This window comes from Pteropus alecto, unplaced genomic scaffold (genome assembly GCF_000325575.1).
Source record: "Pteropus alecto unplaced genomic scaffold, ASM32557v1 scaffold5, whole genome shotgun sequence".
Lineage (NCBI taxonomy): Eukaryota > Metazoa > Chordata > Mammalia > Chiroptera > Pteropodidae > Pteropus > Pteropus alecto.
In genome coordinates this window covers 32,013,449-32,033,635 of record NW_006441953.1, presented here as the reverse complement: position 1 = coordinate 32,033,635, position 20,187 = coordinate 32,013,449, and the positions used below count along the sequence as shown (strand labels likewise).

Below are 20,187 nucleotides of genomic sequence, written 5' to 3'. Positions count from 1 at the left end.
CGTCCCGGGCCGCCCCCGGCCCTCGCGGGCGGCCACAGCCACCCCTGCCGGCACCGAGGCGCTCAGGCCGCAGCCCCCGCCTGTCCCCAGCGTGCGAAGTTGGGGAAGGAACTTGCTGCTCTGTTTGCGTGAAACCGCAGCTGTGTTGTGAGCAGAGCTTGGCCGAGCCGAGCCCGCGTCCCGTTTGGTTCCTCCGGGCCGCTTCCCGGGGAGCCGGGACTTGGAGCCGGAGTGGCGGGGGCAGCGCATGACATCATGCCTCTGGCGGGGCGGGCGGGCGCGGTCCGAGGGAGAGTCCTTTTGCCGGGGGCCGGTTGATCAGCCCGCGGCTCGAGACTGTGTCCCCACGTTCTTGGGGCCTTTTATTTATTTGGGAGCCGCCGCGGTAGTAAGCGGATTTTAAGTGTCGGGCTTGTCTAAGCTCAAGTTTGGGCTGCGCGCACTCTAATGAGTTGGGACCTACTTAGGTGGTTATTGTCATTAACAAGTGAGAAGTAACAAAACTGACTTAAATATCGGGAGGAGTTGACTAAAGTTTATTGCTTGTTTTCACTTGTAAATAAAAACGACCCGTTGCTGACCGAAGGGTTTGCTGCTGGGGGCGGGACGGGGGGGCGGTGAGCGATGCATATTTTCTCAGCGTCGTGGTCCAGCTCGCTGATGCACGGTGTCTGCACCTCATGGGCGTCTGCTGCTTCGTTGCTGACATCCTGGTACTGCTTGAATAATAGGGGTGTCTGATGCTTGCGCGTGGGAGAATTTTTGAAACAGAAGAAGAGAGACCATTAATAGCACCTCCTTACAGAACGCAAGTACTTAGCCTGCAGCCTGCAGCCTTCCTGTGCTGAGCCCAGGCCTTTCTCTCACCTCGGGGCACTTTATTTTTGATCCGGAGGTTTGCTAGTTCCTCAAGTGAGAACTGACTTGAGGTCAGTTCTCGAGAAGCAGCGCCTTTTAAGAAGCTCACATTAATCAAGACTGGTTAACTTTTAGCAATGTTTTCTTGTTTTTGTTTCTGATACGATCCTTGCCGTGTCCTGAGAATTTAATTAGAAGATGAGGATTTGAGGAGTAATGTTGCCTTATCTATTAGAATAAAATTTAGAAGTGAGTTTTTCTTCTAAGAGGTGAAAACCTCTTTGAATACTTACAGAAAAAAAATTCTTTTTAACATTTTGACTTCTTTCTACAGCAAGTAATTGATAATCACCACCCATGCCAGGCTTTCAGTGTAGTGCTTCTTCAGGAGGTGGATGTCATGCAGGTTCACACACGTGGCTCTTGCGTAAACAGGGGAAGCATGAAGAGGGGCTTTGGGTGGGAAGCAAGATCTTACCGCCACTGCTGGTGACTTGTTCAAACACTTGTCAGTCTAAAAATATGCCTTCTGTTTCTTATGCTGATTTGACAACCTGGATCTGCTTATCTTCAAAATATAGGTAAAAAGAGGTTTTCTTCTAAAGCTGGCTTGACAACGTAGATAGATTTTTTTCATTATTTTAAGGTATTGTATGATTGATTTGTTTTGAAATTTTAATGCGTTATTTTTGCATAAATTATACATTAACATGACACAAATTCCAAAAGGTAACAAACTCCTCCCACCCACTCCTTCCTCCTGAGCACCTAACGGTTCCCAGAGGCAAGCACTATTGTATTGCCTTGTGAATCCTTCCAAGTATAACCTATGCGTATGTGAAGATAGAGTTTAAATGATTTAAAAACAAGTATTTCAGAATAGTAACTTTTAATGGTTCTAGGCATGCTCTGAAATCAACTGCATTAGGCTTAATTACAGTTTTTTTTTTAATAAAATGCATAAATATATTTTTATGTAGTTTGCTGGCGAGAAAGCATTCATAAATTTTGAGTAACCCACTGCTTACAATTTGGATCTTGGCATTTCTATTCAGATGCTTCAGCTGAAGAGTCCATTCCCCAAAGTAAGATGGGCCCAAAAGCAACGTAGAAAGTATTCGTTCTATTTTTATGGCTTTTGCTCTGTTGTGTGAGCTGCCGTGTCACAGCCGTGCGTGGGCTTCAGTTGAAGTTTCGGAGTGCCTGGCCTTGGCTCAGCCTCTAGGATGCGGGGTCCTGGGTGAGACTGGCATGCGGGGGCAGGGCCACAGTTGGAAGGGTCCTGACTGCAGTTAATGAGGCAGTTGACATTTGCCTTTGGCACTTGCTCATTCAGATTCCTGCCTAGTTTTCCCTGACTTCATTTATTCACTCGTCAGTAAATGTTCACCGAACGTCTCCTGTGCGCCAGGCACTGTTCTGACGGGGCAGGTAGACTGATGAAGTTCTGCACTCATGAAGCTTTCATCTTAGTGAGGGACACAGACCGTAAACGAGAGCGCTGAGTAAAATCTACAGTGTGTTAGATAGATAGGGATAAATGAAAGAGAGCTGCAGAGCAGGGAAGGGGACCAAGAAATGCCTGGCTTAATGCGGTGTTGACATTTTAGGGTGTCCAGGGAAGGTCCACCGGATGGGGGCTTTGAGTCAATACCTGAAGTAAGTCAAAGATATAGCTGTGAAGGTGCGTGGAGGAGGGGCATTCTAGGCAGGGGACATGCCCATGGTCCCCACATTTGAGGCGTAACAGGGAGGTCACTTTGGCTGGTTGGATTAGTGAGAGGGAGACTCTTGGTGGGAAGCGAGGTCAGGAGTAGGGGAGTGTCACAGTAGATCAGCTGGCCTGTCCTTGTAGGTTGTAGGTGGGCGTAAAGAGCTGGCATTTGTTCTGAGGGAGATGGGAAGTCGTCAGAGGGTTGGGTCAGCGGAGCAGCAGGATGCGAGTTCCATTTTTAAATGAACGCTGGCTGAGAGCAGAGGGAAGGGGAGCACGGGCTGAAGCAGGGCACCGGTGAGGAAGCTCCCGCCGTGCTCGTGCTCGCGTGCGAGGTGGCGGGGTCTGTCAGGGCGTTGGCAGTGGCACGGTGACAGAGGAGCGACTGAACTCTGAAGGTGGAACCAGCAGGCCCTGTTCATCTGTCTGCTAAGCCTAACATAATTTATTTATAGCTGGTGTTATCAGTTAGGGTCATATTTACCTGCACCCTGCTACAATAGCTTGAATAGGTAAGAGTTTATTATGAGACAAAAATAAGTCTGTTTGAGGAAGTGCAACATTAACATTAGGGACCCAGACTTTTACACTTAGCTCGAAGCCCTTGTCCTCATTCTTATCCATTTTTTAGTTTACTTTATTTGTCTTTAATTGTTGAATAGTAACAGTTCTTTATATGTTATGGATACTAGACCCTTATCAGATATATGATTTGTAAAAATGTTCTCTCTTTCTGTGGGATTTTGCCTTACTTTCTTAATACTGTCCTTTGAAGCGAAAAAGTATTTTCGATGAAGTCCAGTTTACCATTTTATCTTTGGTTGCTGTACTTTAGGTATTACCTCTAAGAAATTGTTGACTAATTTGAGGTCACAGATTTATTACTCCTGTGCCTTCTAAGAACTTTAGCTCTTAGACTCGTGTGATCCTTCTTAAGATTTTTTTTCATATATGATATAAGGTAAGAGTCCAGCTTCATTCTTTTTCATGCAGCTGTCCCCTTGTACCAGCACAGTTTATTGAAAAGATCGTTCTTTCCCCGTTGAGTTATTTTGGCACTCTTGTTGAAAATTAATAGTCCATAAATGTAAGGATTTATTTCTGGACTCTAATAAATTATATTCCATTGGTCTATATATCTATCTTTTACCAGTAGTATACAGTCTTGATTACTGTAGTTTTGTGTCATAATTTCAAATCGAGAAATGCAAGTCCTCCGACTTTGTTCTTCTCCAAGATAGTTTTAGCTGCTCTGGGCCCCTTGCATGTCCATATAAATCGTAAGTAAGATCAGATTGCCACTTTCTACAGAGAAGCCGGCTGGGCTTCCGAGAGGGACTGCGCTGACTCTGAACAGCAGTTTGGGGAGTGTTGGCATCTCAGCGGTGTTAAGTCTTGCATCCGGAACACTGGCAGGCTTTCTCTGTAAATGGCCTGACAGTAACTGGCAGGCTTTGCGGGTGCGTCCCCGTCACAGCTCCTCAGCTCGGCCGTTGCGGCAGAAAAGCTGCAGAAGCAGCCCGAAAATGAGCAAGCGGGGCTTGTGCAGCGGAACTCTATTAATCACGTTGAAATTTGAATTTTACATAATTTTCACATGAATTACTGTTCTTTGATTTTTTTTCCTCTCACCCCTGGATTTAATATGACAGAACCACTTTTGGAAAGCATCTCTTTTTCCATTGCTTTCTATTAACTAGTAAAAAAAAATTATAAAAGTTAACACATGTACATCATAAAAACATCTTAAAACAGATGAAAAACAAAGCCCTCCTCCCAGTCTAGTCTCATTCCCTAAAAGTAACAATTATTAAATCCTTCGTCTTCCTTGTTTTTTTTTTAACGATACACAAACATTTGAATGTCTGTTTTTTTGTTGTTTGTGGGACTGAGATCACACTCTATTTCACTTAGCAATGTATCATAGACATTATTCCATAGCAATACCTAGTGGCAGGCCTGGGTGGTATTGCGGGGTCCGTTGCAGACGATGGCAATAAAGCATCTTTTTGCTGGTGGAGGGTCTTGCCTTCAGTTTGTAAAAAACACACATCTGTGAAGCACAATAAAAGGAAGTGTGCCTATGTAATTCTTATTAATGGCTAAAAATTGTAGCATTTTTTTTACGCCTATAGCACTCGGTCTTCCTAGGTGGTCTCCCATCCAAGTACTAACCAGGCCCGGCCCTGCTTAGCTTCTGAGATCAGACAAGATCGGCATGTTCAGGATGGCATGACCGTAGACTCATTTGTGTTTAAAAGAGGACTTTGGGAGCTGTAAAGGCAAAAGTCCTTGTTGTCCTGGCTTTCAAGTGGGCTGCTGACAGGATGTCGCCACCTTAAGAGGCCCCACCCCTGTGACTTCCAGTCCCTGCAGGGGAGCCACTTGGTGAACTACTTCAGAATAGGTCAACCTTATTCAGACAAGAAAGAAAACTAAAACACAGTATAAGACACTATTTAATACTATGTTAAATCGAATCAGCTCTGATTCTGTTCGAGACAAGAATGCTGTAGACAGACCCTGCTGCTCAGAGTCGGCCTCGGGGCCAGCCGTATCACTTGGGGGCTTATAAGACGCGCACAGTCTCTGCCTGGCCTTACACCTGCTGAATCAGTCAGCATTTAACAAGTTCTGAGAGCAAGTCACATGCACGTTACAGCTTGAAAAGCTCTGCTGTAGGTAACCTGGCCTCCTCTTGCTAATGGTGCTGTCAGCATCTGGAGGGAAGGCTTGTGGCTTATGGATGTCCAGCCGTCGCAGAGCAAGTATAAGTTCTCTGTCCTTGGGCCATCGAGCATTTGTGTAGCTGCAGAGTAGGCTGTGACACTGATTGGTGAGCTGTGGTGGGCACTCAGCGCTCCCAGCCAGTAGAATGGGGACTTCAGTGGGGATTGGATTAGATGACCTGGAAGCATCCTTTTCATCCAAGTGACTGTTGTGTGCCAGGCCCTGTTCTGGGCCCTGGGGTTACAGCCGCGAACAGGACGGATGGTGGTAAATACTGTGGAGGACAAGAGAACAAGGGGGAGGGGCCTTGCACTTTCATTCGGGGCGTGTATTGGACTGAGAAGGTGATGCGCGCAGAGCGGAGGGCGCGAGCCACCTGGATGTCTGGAGCACGAGAGGTCCAGGTGGAGGGAGCAGAAGAGCAGGGGTGCTTGCGAGCGGCCGGTGGCCGACGTGAAAAGAAGGGCAGAAATGGGAGGCGCGGTCAGGGGGTCAGGAGGCCAGGGACAAGAGTCAGACACGTGGGCCTTGCGCGCCAGTGGGAGCGCCCCGGGCCTCACTCTGCCTGGCCGCACCCTCGTCTGGTGTGCATTTGCGTTGCTACAAGATCCCCTTGAGAACACCTGATGAAACTGGGTCACTTAGTCACTGCTGGTGGGAATATAGCATGATCTGGTTACTCTGGAAAACAGTTTGGCAGTTTCAGCTAGAGCTGGACATACAGGCACTGTGTGACCCAGCAGTGGCACTCCGGGGCGTCTGTCCCAGAGAAACGAAGGGTTCTGTTCACACGAAAACTTGGATGATGCATTCGTAGCAGCTTTCCTCACAAAAGCCAGCAAGTGGCGTCAGCTTCGGGGTCCTTCACCAGCGAGGGATTGAACCACCCAGTGGTGAGAAGGAGCGGGGTCCTGACACACGCGTCAGCTCAGGTGGATCTCGAGGAATCGATGCCAGAGAAACAGCCAGTCCCCAAAGGTTACATTGTGCGATCTCATTTACATAACGTGTTTGAAATGACACCATTATGGGAATGGAGACAAGATGGGTGGTTGCCAGCGATAGGGACTGGGCGGTGGGCGTGCTTCTGAAAGGGCTCCTCCAGGGCTCCTTGCTCCGATGAGGTGTTCAGCGTCCTGGCTGTGGTGGTGGATGCACAACTGGCACATCCACTGAAATTGTGTAGAATAAATACACACAGATGAGGAAACACACAACTGGAAATCTGAGACCGCCATTGTAGCAATGTCAGTACTATAGCTTTGTGAAATGGTGACATTGTGGGAAACGGGGTAGAGTGTGTGCTGGGGCTCTGTTACACGGTACAGTCTCAGATGAATCTACAGTTGCTTCAATAAAAGCTCTAATTAAAAAAAAAAAAAAAAGCCACTATGACAGGCAGGGAGCATGAAGGCAAGCTACCACTCAGACTCTGGATCCCTTTGGTGAAACTGCTGCCCGACAGGATTTGTAGACAGATTTTTTTTTTAAATTGAGATTACGATCAACATGTTATAACATTTACCATTTCAAAGTGTACGATTTAGTGGTTTTTGGTATATTCACAGGGTTTTGCACTATCTGATTTCCAGAACATTTCATCACCCCAAAAAGAAAGCCCCTCCCCAAAAGCAGCCCCTCCCCATTTTCCCTCCCCCAACCCCTGACAACCACTCATCTGTTTCTGTCTCTCTGGGTTTGCCTGTTCTGGACATTGCTTCTGAATGGAATCATACAGCATGGGGCCATTGTGTCACTTAGCATCCCAGGTTGGTGTCTGAGCTGCGCCTCTGCTGGTAACATTACCATGCTCCGTTAGACCACTAGGAGGAGAGGCTTCATTTTGACGCCCCATTTCTGCCCTGCCGACTGGAGAGTGGGGAACTCTTAGGCTTTACGATTTAGGCCCTGGTTCCCCTAATCAAACGGCACTTTTATTTTTAAATTATATTTGAACCATAATTCCAAAGAGACTTTTGATGTCCTGTTCCTTCTTAAAAAGCCTTTCTGCTGAGTCCTGATTTTCCAGGAACATTCTGCCACTGTTACGGCACTGGTGAGAGGCAGAGAGCAGCTGGCAGGGGTCAGAGGACCTGGTCTCTGCCTGTGGGTGCTGCAGCCTCTGCACCCCGGTTCTGCTGTGTGAGCTGTGTCAGGACAAAGAGCCAGCCCAGCCCAGTGCCCCCTGAGTGACGATTCCAATTCCCGGGTGAGCCAGGCCCTCCCCTGCGCACTCTCAGCCCGGACTCACATTTCTCATACGTAGTCTCAACATAATTCTAAAAATGAGAATTTAGATGAGAGGACGTGAATTCCCAGTTTTAGAATTGGTTCTGTGATAGTCGTTTTAACGTGACTGAAGTATGCCGCAGAGTCCTTGATTTTTCTGTGCCGCCGTGGCAAACGTGTCTGCACATCACTCCGCGGCGCCCCGAGAGAGGGCTGACCGAGGTGTGTTTTTATTTTGAAGGTGAAGTTAAAATGACTGCTCTACCAAGCATGGTTGAGGAGTCAGACTGATCCGACCCTGTTTATCCAGTTCCTGCCCAGAGCAAGGTGGTTCTGTTTTTTCACTTTAATTTCCATACTCACTTTTCAGGTAGGACAAGTCATTTTGGCTTATCAGTTCATTAATCTAGTTCGGTTGGGGTGGGGGTGGACACGAGATAGTACTTTTCTTCAACTTCTAAGTTTGCTAATTGGACAAAATAAGATAGGAAGTATTTCAAGCAGGGACCACGGAATGTACGGGAACTGAGTTTCAAGAAGCAGGGCCCAAACAAGTAAGTTGGTTGGAGCAGCCAGCCTTCTCCGAAGGTTCAAGAATAGTGACCAGCGGTGGAAGTTGGAAAGTAGCCTGAGGCCTAATAATAATGGGCCTTGTTAACCGGGCTTTTGAAGTTCGCATCATGTTCTGTCTTTGACCTCGTAGTTTGATGAACTTGCCCAAGGTCCAGCACGTGGGAGCAGCCCAAGCCGGCCTCCCTGAACTCAGGCGGCGGGCCTTGAGAGCTGGGCCTTGAGAGCGGGCGCGGTGTTGTTTGTTGCTAACTGTATTCTTTTAGTTCACATATATGAGGAGCAAAGTACTTTTTACAACTCATAGTTGTATCTCTCACTTCTAAGAAGACAGAGAGGTGTTCCACGGGCCCCACCAGTTCTCCATCAGGCCTGCAGGTGGTTAGTGTGACACCGTTGGCTTTCATTGCTTTTGGTACCCGTGTGGCTCTACTGAGATGTGCACGTTGAAACCCTACACTGTGGTTTTAACCACACAGGTAGTTGGGGCATTGACATGCAGTGCTGTCTCGTGAAGTCCAGGAGGCTTATAGTGTTGCAGCCTGAGGAAACGTTGGGAATCATCTCGTTTGGGACACCTCCTCCTCCCCAGCCTGTGACACACCCAGTCATTCGGCATGGCAGTCTTTCTTACTGAAACAGACGAGGCTTCAAGTATTGTCTAGGATGACTCTGGGAGCCTCGGCCTTCTGATCAGGGTGGGCCATCCAAGACACCTGGCCGCCACCCCTGCTTTAGGTGAGCTGCTTCAGTTCCAGATGGGAAAAGTTGGGCTCAGACAGTGAAGGGAATTGCCACGAGTCACAGGCTACCCATCTTTCGGGCTCGGAGGCGGTGACACCACAGGATGAAGGTTCTGCTTGGATTCTGACTTTGTGGAAAACATAAGTCCTGAATATTTCTATTCTGACTTTCGTTAAGTTGTGGGGTCCAGTTAGTTTAGTGTTTTCCAGCCCTTTCTCATTAGCACCCCACAAGGAATTGTTTTAGATCTAGTGTAAGGGACTGCCACACTGAGGGCCACCATTGCTGCCTCTAGGAGACTGAGTGGGCAAATTCAGTTCATTCAAAGCCTCGGGCAGGTTTTCACTGTGGAGAGCCAATAGTAACGGACAGGTGAGTTAGTTTGCTTCCTAAAATATATACATTCATCATGTTCTTTAGTATCCTTGGTGGCTGTGCTACACTAGGTAAACTAAGCTGCTGTCACAGACTTCGTATGGTGGTTTAAAGGGGAGAGTACTGTCTGCGGCCACGCAGCCCTGAACATGCCTGAACCCGGCTGATCTCAGAAGCTAAGCAGGGTCGAGCCTGGTTAGTACTTGGATGGGAGACCACCTAGGAAGACCAGGTGCTGTAGGTGTAAAAAATTAAAAAAAAAAAAATAAGGGACTGTAAGCTGACAAAGTCCTTGTAATCTGTGAGGTCAACCAAGGTTCGGTTGCCTCGCTTAAAAACAAATAAATAAATAAAGGGGAGAGCACTTTCGTTCTCAAAGTACTTTCTTTTTAGAACCGAGGTATGACTTGCATATAGTAAAATGTACCCTGTGTAGTGCAGAGTTCTATGAATTTTGCCAAATGCGTCAAGCCATGTAACTACTACCACAATCCAGATTCAGAATAATCTGTCACCCCCAAAAGTTCCTCATGCCTTTTTGCTGTCAGCCCCTCCCCGGCCCCTGGAAATTAGTGATCGCTTTTTGTTCCTGTAGTTTTGTCTCTTCCAGAATGTCTCACGAGTGGACTCATCCTGTGCGTAGTCGAACCTGGTACGCTGAGACGCGGCCTCGTTTGTGCTGGCTGCCCGCCGGCATCTGTCGGCAGGGTGGCTGTTTGCTCGTCCGTCCTCCAGGAGGATGTTGGGTTCTTTCCATCAGAGTGCTTTGAGGGGGGTGGCTTGTGAGGGTGGGGGGCTCTCTGCTTCTTGTGGTCTCTCAGGGACCCAGGCTCCTTCCGTCCTGCTGCTCCACAGTCTTCTCGATGTCTCATCCGTGTGAGCGGCAGCTGGGCGTTAGGCACGTCGTTCCAGGTGGAGGGAACTAAGGGGGTGCCCTTGCACGCCGGCGACGTGGACGCTCCGTCTTCCACTCCCATTGCTGTTTGGTCTGCAGCGTGTTTGTCGTGGCCGCAGGGAAGCCGGGCAGGAACGTCTGAGCGGGAGGCCCGTGTCCAGGGAGGGGAGAATGGCGGCGTGGTGGCCGCGCAGCCCTGTGCCGTGTGCCTCCTCGGGGGGAGTCCCTGTCATGACCAGCTCCGACTGGGCGATCGGCCACGGGGCCGCCCCCGCCTCGTGCCGTGGGCTGGGCTTCTCCCTCAGGCCCTGGTCCTTTTCTGTGCCTTTGACCCCATCCCTTCTTTTTGGCCCCTGACTTCTCCCTTGGGAGGTGCTGCCACACCTGTGCTCTTCCCGGCCGCCTCCGCCATGCCTTTCGGAGGGCGTGCTTCGTTGGCTTTGCGGTGTGGGAGCCTGTTCCTTCGGCTGCACTTGGGATTAAACAGGGGGCTGCGTTAGGGATTAAACAGTCACAGCAGTTCGTAGGTTAGACGCCCCCCTTGGTAATAGAATTCTCTCAGAAACCTAGTGGTCTGGTTCTCTTTCGGATGAACTTCTTAAGCCTGCTTCACGTTCGGCTCCGCTTCAGGGTATCCCTCTGCCTTGAAGACAGAAGACAGCCAAAGCCGTAGGTTTGGGTGGCGAGCAGGCACCTTTAATCTGATTTTGACCTGGCTGTTTATCTCCTGTTGGGCCGAGAAGTCTGAGTCGAAAGCTCTGAGCGGGAGGCCTATTTCTAGCTGTTTGGGGACACAGGCGCGATTAGCCATCGTGCACGTTACACCTAATGAGGAGCGTGAGGTCTGTGTGGCGTGCCGACTGCAGTCAGTGAGCAGCGTGGCGCGGAGAAGTGGCGGGTGGCGGTATCTAGGCATGCAGACTCCGTGTCATATCGTGTTCCCTGGAATCGCACAGCCCTCTGTCAGCATGATCTTGGGCCAGTCACTGTTGGCACTGCAATCTCTCTAAAAATGGGAAAAATAAGGCGCATTGGTAGCATCACCTGTTGGCTGGGAGCTGCGTTGCTGAGGAAGCCCCGGCTTGCGCTCGGCCACCCGCCCTGGCCTGACTCGACTCTGCCCCCGGCTCAGAGTGTATGCTGTACTCCTGCTGGTCCTCAGGTGCTTATGGCACGCACCGAGGGCGTGCGGAAGTAAACGGAGTGGGTCAGTCAACATGTGTTCACCTCCTTTCCTTCTTTTTTTTTCCGTTTAGAAAGAAAGAACTCTCAGCCACCAAGAAAGACCGTGTGAATCATTGTCTGACCATATGTGAAAACATAGTGGCTCAGTCTCTCAGGTAATTACACTTTGAACTTGCTAATGAAAATATAAAGTTTATATTTTCATTCTGAATGAGCTGGACTATTGTTCGTGTCCCCCGTTGTCTTAAAACCTTTAGAAGACCCTTTTCCCATACTTCCGGCTATCCAGACAGAAGAATGAGCAATGTTTTCTTTTTGTAATCTTACAGTTGTAACCATGATGATATTTGAACAGCATGTTTATATTTAATTAGCACTCTTGGTAACTGTAATCATTCAGAAATCATCATTTGTTTGCTATTTTTACATTCATTTAGTAATGGGAACAACACGAGCCTGTTCAATTGTCGTATCTTTATCCATCTTTCTTTGGCACTCTGCCGCTGTTCGTTCGCTGCGTATGGGGGCCTGACTTCCGGCAGGGCTGCTGCCTGCAGGTCCGTGCTTCGGGGGGCCATGGGCAGCTGACTGTGTGTCTGCTTCCCCTGCTCGGTCTTTCCTTGGGGTGAAGTGGCACCTTTTGTAGCTTCTTTGCTAATTCTCTTCTCTTTGCTTTTGACTGTCTGTCCTTCTGATCACTGTCCTTGGTAGTCATGGATTGGAGAGAGAGATTTTAAGCCTGTTTCTAATGGCCGTGTAGGAGACAGATGTACCTGTGATTTCTGAACTTTGTTACTCAGATGGGCGTGTGTGAAGTTCTTATCCCCTTGCTTTTTTTCCTTTGGAATCAATAATTTTAGTTATTCTCCCGCTGGAAGCTGGAAAGAGCTCTTTATAATCTGTTAGGAAAAGCTCTGAGAATAATGATCTTGATTTTAGTACTAACAAACTTGATGATTCACTTATTTTTAATGTACTTTGCATTTGTATTTTATACTTTCAAAGTGATTTCACACTTAATATTTCATTTTAGTTGAATTCATTGCATCATTTGTGAAATATGGTGGATGTTTCTGTTCCTATTTAATTTATAGAAATCTTATAGAAAGAAAATATAATAAGAAATGAGAATATATGCTGAAAATAAAAATGTGAAAGTTCTTAGTTTAGCATACTATTGTAGAAAACAATACCAGGAAAAAAATTGAATTTCACCTCTACTCCTTGGAAGCCAAGCGGTTTTAGATAAGTTCAACTTCTTGGCGCCTCTGTTGCCTCATTTATGAAATGTAAACCCCGTTGGTAGGCTTCTCGTGGGATCAGGTGATAGTGAGACACCGTGCAGAACTGCAGAGATAGATTCATTGCTTCCTGTCGTGATGTACGTCGCCCTGTAACTTATCACTTTTGTGTGGAGCAGGTAAACGCCTGACCACATCTGGTGCCCTACTATAGTGGTACAGCTCGGTCGCCCTGTAACTTATCACTTTTGTGTGGAGCAGTTAAACAAATGCCTGACCACATCTGGTGCCCTACTGCAGTGGCACAGCTCGGGCCATCTGATACCCACTACCCAGGTCTCAAGAGATACTGTTTTATTTTGAAAGCTTATGGACCCAGAAAATAAGATCTCTTTCAATCCGAGTGCTTCGTGCTTCATACTTATTTTGTTTTTTTGAGAATTCTCGATAGAACTGATGAGGTACCTAGAAACCCTCCTCTAAGCAAGTGTACCTTGATAAAGTGTTTGAGTAAAAATAAATACACAGAAATCCGTAGATTTCCCATATATTAGGATAAGTCTGTTCAAAATTCTAATGGATCAACATCCTGATCATAGTAGCACCACCGTATAAAATTTCAGGGAATTGACAAGAAACATGCAGAAATGACATAAAGTAAAGACTATTGTTGACTTTTTTGAAAGGTGGAGATGACTACTTCCTTCCTAGGTGGGCAGATTTTTATTTTTATCAAAAGTTAAATTTTCTAAATGTTTTATAAATTTAAAATGATCTCGATCAGAATTCTAGTAGGGATATTTTTGAACTTGTTCATCTGCAAGAATATATAAATGTTGCAAAGAAACTCTGAAACCATCAGTAGTATGGTGAGATCTGTATGTGACATTAAAATACCTGTTAGACATTACTGAAAGTACAGAATAGAAAGTTCGGAAAGTGTATGTGTGTATCTGTGTGTGTGAATTCAGAATTTATGATGAAGATAACATTTTGTATTATTAGGGAACTGATGGATTGTTGAACCAATGGACTAGTTAGGGTTATGTCTCTACTTCATATTGCAAAAAAAATAAATGTCAGATTAGTTACCTAAATGTAGAAAAATGAAAAGTCACTACTAAAAGAACCCGTAATCTTAAGGCTGAGAAAGGTTAGCTGATAAAAGAAAAATTGTTTTGACTGGAATATAACTCAGTATATCAAAGTCCACCTTAAACTCAAAAGTAAACTCAACTTGAGGAAAGTATTGACAGCATATTATATATCAAAGGCTTAATAATCTCTATAAAGAACAGTTATAAATCATTAAGAAAAAGTCTGTCATCCTAATAGGGAAGTAGACAAAGACCATGAATAGGTAGTTCAGAAAAGAAGAAATATGACCCGGCCAATAAACATAATAGCTAACACTTATTTTGTGCTTCCTACAGAAAAATGTTCAACTTTACTAGTAATCAATGGAACAAGACTAAAATATAGACACTTACCGCTTAACAACAGGGATATGTTCTAAGAAAACACAGTATTAGTTGATTTTGTCCTGCGAACATCATGGAATGACTTGCACACACCTAGGTGGTCTAGCCTACTGCACACCTAGGCCCTGTGGTCTAGCCTACTGCACATCTGGGCCATGTGGTCTAGCCTGTTGCTCCTGGGCTACAAGCCTACACGGCTGTCACTGTCCTGAACACTGTAGACAGTTGTAACACAATGGTAAGTATTTGTGTATCTAAACATAGAAAAGCTACAGTAAAAATACAGTATAAAAGGTAACAATGGCCCGCCTGCAGAGGCCACCTGCCAGGGCGGAGCCTGGGGGACTGGGAGCTGCTCTGGGTGCGTCAGCGAGCGGGCAGTGAGGGGACGTGAAGGCCAGGGACAGGACTGGCACCACTGCAGACTTCATACACACTGTCCGTGTAGGCTGCACTAGACTTATAAAAAATGGTTTTTCTTTCTGTAATAATAAATTGACTTTAGCTTACTGCCGCTTTTTACTTTATAAACTTCAATTTTTCTAATTTTTTGACTTTTTGTAATAATCCTTAGCTTAAAACACAAACATTATATAGCTGTACAAAAACATTTTCTTAATGTTTTCTATAGGCTTTTTTTCTATAAAAAAATTTTTTTTAACTTTTTAAACTTATTTTTAAAAGCTTAGACACAAACACACACATGAACTGAGGCCTGCATAGGGTCAGGGTCATCACTGTGACTGTCTCCCGCCTCCACATCCTGTCCCCCTGGAAGGTCTCGGGCAGTGACACGCATGGAGCTGTCACCTCCTACGACAACAGTGCCTTCTGGACCAGAGGACCTGCCTGGGGCCCTTCTTGAGAAGGTGTCCCTCTCTTCAGAAATAGGCCCATGGTGGTTTGCTCCGTTTGTTCCTCCTTTCATCATAGATTTGCTTGTAGAGATAATGCACCATGGATGTTCTCTCCATGAGGAAAACCTGTCAGTGTTGGGTTCGCGTTTTCATGCTTTTTAAGGAGCTTGTTGCAGCTCAGTCCAGATGCTTCTGCTGAGCCCTTCACTAAATTTTCTTGGGGATTCTTTTCCTTTCCTGCAGCACCCTTCTCTCCTCCCTCACCTCTTCAGCTGCATGCTCCTGCTCCAGTTCCAACACTTCATTGGTCAGCTCCTCATGAGACCCTCTTTCCCCCCGAGCTTCCCGCGTCCTCCTCACCCACACCCAGGGTACCGTTTGCCGTCTCAGCCTCAGCCCTGTGGATTTTCGCAGCCCTTGCGCCGTTGTGCACTGGGTGAAAAGATGTTTCAGCTCCGTGATAACCGTAAGGGGCCGCCGTCGTAAGCAGTCCGCTGTCGACCGCATCATCCTTGTGCGCAGCATGTTGCCGTAAGAACATTTTTTACCTGTCAGGTTGGCAGAAAACAAAAACTCCTTAGGATTCTGTCAGCAGTGATACAACCTTCTTAAAAGGCAATTTGGCTAAATATAAAGCTTTACACTATCAGTTTGCATTAGCAGTTTCACTCTAGGCATACCCCCCGGAGTGGAGACCCTTATCATTCATGGGCTTTGGGGGGGTACTCTAAGGGGTTCGCCTTAGAGCCGACTTACCCTCGACTGAGATGTTATTCTGATCCTGCCTAATAAAGTTTAAAAGCAAACACCAAGATGAACATATGCTTTTAAAGTATCAGAACTGCATCCCAGAGCAAAGTTCAAAAATATTTGTAGGAGTTCAAAAGTACATGGCAGCCACCAAGCTCGAAGTTATAGGGTCTGGCATCCAGTCAAAAATGATCAGGAATGCAGAGAAGCAGGAAAATATGATTCATAGTAAGAAAAAAGAATTGAAGCTGCCCCATAAATTGGTAAAACAGTTAACTGCAACGGTTTCATGTATTCAGGAAGAAAAGACTGAACGTGCAAAGTAGAGGCGTTGTAAGCTAAATTGCACAAAGGGGAGAGCGGGTTGCTCATTGAACGATGCGTGTAGAATTCAGTGGCGCTGAAAGGAAAAGACCCTGGAATTCTGTACCTAGTAAAGATCTCACTCGAAATGGAGTAAAGACTTCTTCAGGCATGTAAAAGCTGAAATAACGTACATCCAGCAGGCAGCCACTCTAAGAAAGAATGACTATTTCGGGCAAAAGGAAAACACACTAGGTAGAAACCTGGATCCACGCAGAGGCTTGAAGAGGACGGGGGCGGTGACTATAGAAAGCTCGAGACCCCGCCTTTTATTTGTGATCTTTTAAAATTTAATTGATCGTTTATAGCAAAATAATGTAATTTGGGTTTAACAACGTGTAGAAGTAAAATACATAACTGGTAGCGTAAAGAAGAGCAGAAATGGAAATATAACGTGGTAAGCAGGATGATGTCTCCTGCCCCCAAGGATATCAGGTCATGATTCCTGGGGTTCGGTATAGATCTGGCCTTCTAAGGGGAAGGGTCTTTACGGATGCGACTAAGGAACTTGAGAGGGAGCGATTATCCTGGGTTATCTGAGTGGACCCTAGATGCAGTCACATGTATCCTTATAAAAGGAGGCAGAGGGGCAGTTTACACACACATGCACAGAGGCAATGTGAAGGTAGATCAAGGACCTGTGAAGATGCTGGCTTCGAAGCTTGGAGCGATGTGGCCACAAGCCAAGGAATGCTAGCAGCCCCCAGCGCTGGGAGAGGCAAGGACCCATTCTCCCTGCATCCTGTGGAGGGAGCGCAGCATTGCCAGGACCTCGATTTGGCTCAGTGGTGCTGATTTTGGACTTCTGGCCTCCAGAACTGTGAGAATAAATGTCGGTGTTTTTAAGCCACCCAGTTTTTAGTAATTTGTTACAGCAGCCACAGGAAGCTAATACAATGAAACAATAATTAAAAGCACAGCAAAGACTTATAGCTAATAAACCAAAAAAATATAATCGTAAAACTACTTAACTCCAAGGAAGGCTGAAATAGGGATAAAGACAAATACAGAGCATATGGGACACGTAGGAAAGAAATAGTACCATGGTAGATTTAAACCTAATTATATCAATAATGATATTAATTATAAAAGGTTTTTCAGATTGGCTGAAAAAGCAAGACCTAATATAGGCCGCCTATAAGAAAACCATTTTAAGTATAAAAGCACAAATAAAAGAATGGAAAGAGGTTTATCATACAGTGCTGATCAGATGAAAGCCAGATTGGTTGGTTATATTCATACACAGTGGATTTGTAATCAGGCTGTTACCAGGAATAGGATGGTCGTTTCATAATGGTAAAGGCATCCATTCATCCGTGGGCGTCACCGGCCTAAGTGTTTCAGTGCCTGTGTGCGGAGCTTCAAAAGTACGTGAAGCAAAACCGATAGAACTGCGAGGGGAAGCGGACAAATCCAGTCAGAGTTTGCAGCAGCCTCTCTCTCAAATTCTCAGAACACACAGACATAAAATCTGCATCTAAAAGACTTGAAAAACTGTGTGTGTGTGTGTGTGTGTGACCGACATCTCTAGGCACTCCCTGCAGAACAGCAGAAGACATTCTCAGGTGCTTCTCTTGGATGTTTGCCAAGATAAACCATATGCTGGGCTGTCAAACAGGTCTCTGAGTGTAAAAGGACTCAAATCATACCAAGCACATTATCTGACCTCAAGGGAATTAAGCGGGATTGTGTTACAGATAGTCTGGAAAAGCCTTAGATATGTAGAAAACCAGCACATTGCCATGTGACCCAAGGGTCAAAGAAGTCAAAAAGGGAAATTCGTAAGTATTTTTAATTGGTCGAAAATAAAAAAAAAAGGATTTCAAAACTACTATGCTACTTTAGTATATTCATGGGAAATTAATAGCATTAAATGCCATTTTAGGAAAAAAGAAGGGTCTCAAGTCAGTGACCTCAGCTTCCGCCTTAGGAAACTTGAAAAAGAAGAGCAGATGAAACCCAAATTTAGCAGAAGAATGGACATCATAAAGATAAGGATGGAAGTCAGTAAAATAGAAAACAAAGGTACATAGAAGGTCAGTAAACCCCAAAGCGGGTTCTTGGAAAAGAGTAAAATTAATAAGACCAAACAAAGTGAAGTCACAAATTACCGGTGAGGGCGATGAGGTCAGTATCAGTTGTGTAGATACTAAAAGAATTAGGAGGGGACGTTCTGAACAGCTTTATGCCAGCAAATTCGGCAACTTAGAAGAAATGGATGAGTTTCTTGGAAGCGCTTCTAAAGCTCTCAAGAAGAAATAGATACCCCGACTGTCCGTATATCTGGTTTATTAAATTAAAATTTAAAGATCGGTATTTGATTTAGTTATTGGAGAACTTTTAAGCATGGTTGCAAATGGTGTAGAAACCTTTTTCCTTTTTGAAAAACATAATGACAACGTGTATATTTGAGTTGTGCAGTGTGCTGGTCTGATACATTCATTTATTGCAGTATGATTATTACAGTAGTGTTAGCTAACGCCTTTATCAAGTCACATAATTATCATTTTCTTATTGTGTTGAGAACAGTTAAGATCTAGTCTCAGCAACTTTGAAGTTTACAATACAGCATTGACTACAATCACTGTTGTGCATTAGAGCTTCAGAATTTACTGGTTGCAAGTGAACCTACTTTTCAGTTGAATGTTATGAAGTCTAAATATAGATAAAGTATTTCTGATAAAAAGTTTGTGTCTGAATTGAGATATGCTATGAAAAAGATTTTATTATATCTCACTAATATTGATGACTTGTTGAAATTATATTTTTGAAATATTCGGTTAAGTGAAATGTATTAAAATAATTTTATCTGTCTTTATTTTGATGTGATTTTTAGGAAGTATAAAAGCACACATGTAGCTCGCGTTATGTTTCTGCAGACAGAACCGCTTTGAACGCGACACTAGTGTGTCAGGGACATTCCTCCTCAGCCCTTTAGTCACAGCTGTATTCCACCTGGACAGGGTCTGAAATACTGCTGGGTGGCACGTTTGGTTTCTTGCTTGTATTTGTCTGTTGATCATTGCTAATGTGGTCCTTTGCTTTCTCTCAGGCTCGTGGCCCTTCTGGCTGTTGGTAGGAATTATGACGTGGAGAGAGGGCGAGGGGGCCGCCACCTCAGGGTACTGTAGACTGAGATCGTGAAACAGCAGTTGGATTCTGCCGTTTCAGGGACCGCAGCGTCGTCCAGGGCTGTACTGAGTTCTGCCGTGCTTCCCAAGGATGTGCGTCCGTTTCATGGGCGTTTCAGTATCTGTGTCCCGGCTGTGATCAGCCGGTGGATCCCGAACGGGCTCCCTCTGTGAAACACTTTAAAGTCATTCACGCACCCCGCAGAGACTCCAGCCTTGGTGAGACGGCGGCAGAGCTACAGAAGCACAGCCTGGCGGTGATGCTCGGTCTACAGTAAGAACGGCTGTGCTTGGGCACAGACTGAGAGCAGGAATCGAAAAGGAGTGAAGGTTATACTGGTTTACTGACTTTCAGGGTTCCAAAAACATTGTAAGAGTACAGTTCACACGTTGGCAGAGAGCAGGTGGCTATCAGTGTCTTTTTTTAATTGAGTTAAAATATACAAAAAGCAGTGATTTTAAGAAGTTTGAATTAAAATGTAAAAAAAGTGAGATTCGTCTTACAAGTACTAACTTTTTTAAAAAAAACAAATTTTGAAATTTTAGAATGGTTATAAGTTTACAGAAAAACTTATGAAGATAGCATAGTTTTCATGTACCCCGCGTCCAGGTACCCCAGTTATTTGCATCTTACGTTACAGTGCAACATTTTTCACAATTAATCATTATTGATACACTGTTAACGTTAATTTTTATGTGACATCCTCCTTTCTGTTCCAGAATCCCATCTAGGATACCAGACACCTCATCCCGTTTTGTCATCATGTTTTCTTAGGCTCTTCTTGGCTGTGACAATCTTTCTTTTTTCACTTAGAAATTCTCCAGAATTTCAGAAGCTTCTGGGCATTGCCATGGAGCTTTTTCTGCTGTGCAGTGACGACGCAGAGTCGGATGTCAGGATGGTGGCTGACGAATGCCTCAACAAAGTCATAAAAGTAAGAGCCCTGTGGACAGTTCCCCAGGCTGTGCGCGCAGGGGTAGCGCCCTCGTGTGAGTAGCGGAGTCCTAGGGTGTGCGCGCGCGTTTCCCGTGGTGTGTGCTTCGGAGGCGCCCTGTCCCAGCGG

General features: G+C 45.6%; 1 protein-coding gene and 2 pseudogenes across 2 annotated transcripts in view; 2 read left to right on the top strand and 1 right to left on the bottom strand.

Annotated features, from left to right (window-relative positions):
- Nucleotides 1-4,698: 4,698 nt before the first annotated feature.
- On the bottom strand, nt 4,699-4,816 carry LOC112485672 (annotated as a pseudogene).
- A 4,529-nt stretch (nt 4,817-9,345) lies between these two features.
- On the top strand, nt 9,346-9,464 carry LOC112485623 (annotated as a pseudogene).
- A 1,913-nt stretch (nt 9,465-11,377) lies between these two features.
- Nucleotides 11,378-20,187, top strand: part of HTT (huntingtin) — a 103,217-nt gene continuing 94,407 nt past the window's right edge. Inside the window, exons 1-2 of one of the 2 annotated variants that reach the window (XM_025051720.1) lie at nt 11,378-11,455; nt 19,938-20,058. In XM_025051720.1, coding sequence (XP_024907488.1) covers nt 19,975-20,058 — 84 coding nt within the window. In that variant the 5' untranslated portion in view covers nt 11,378-11,455; nt 19,938-19,974. Of the gene's footprint in view, nt 11,456-19,937; nt 20,059-20,187 lie in introns of those variants that run through there. The other variant, XR_003048463.1, reaches the window with a different exon arrangement.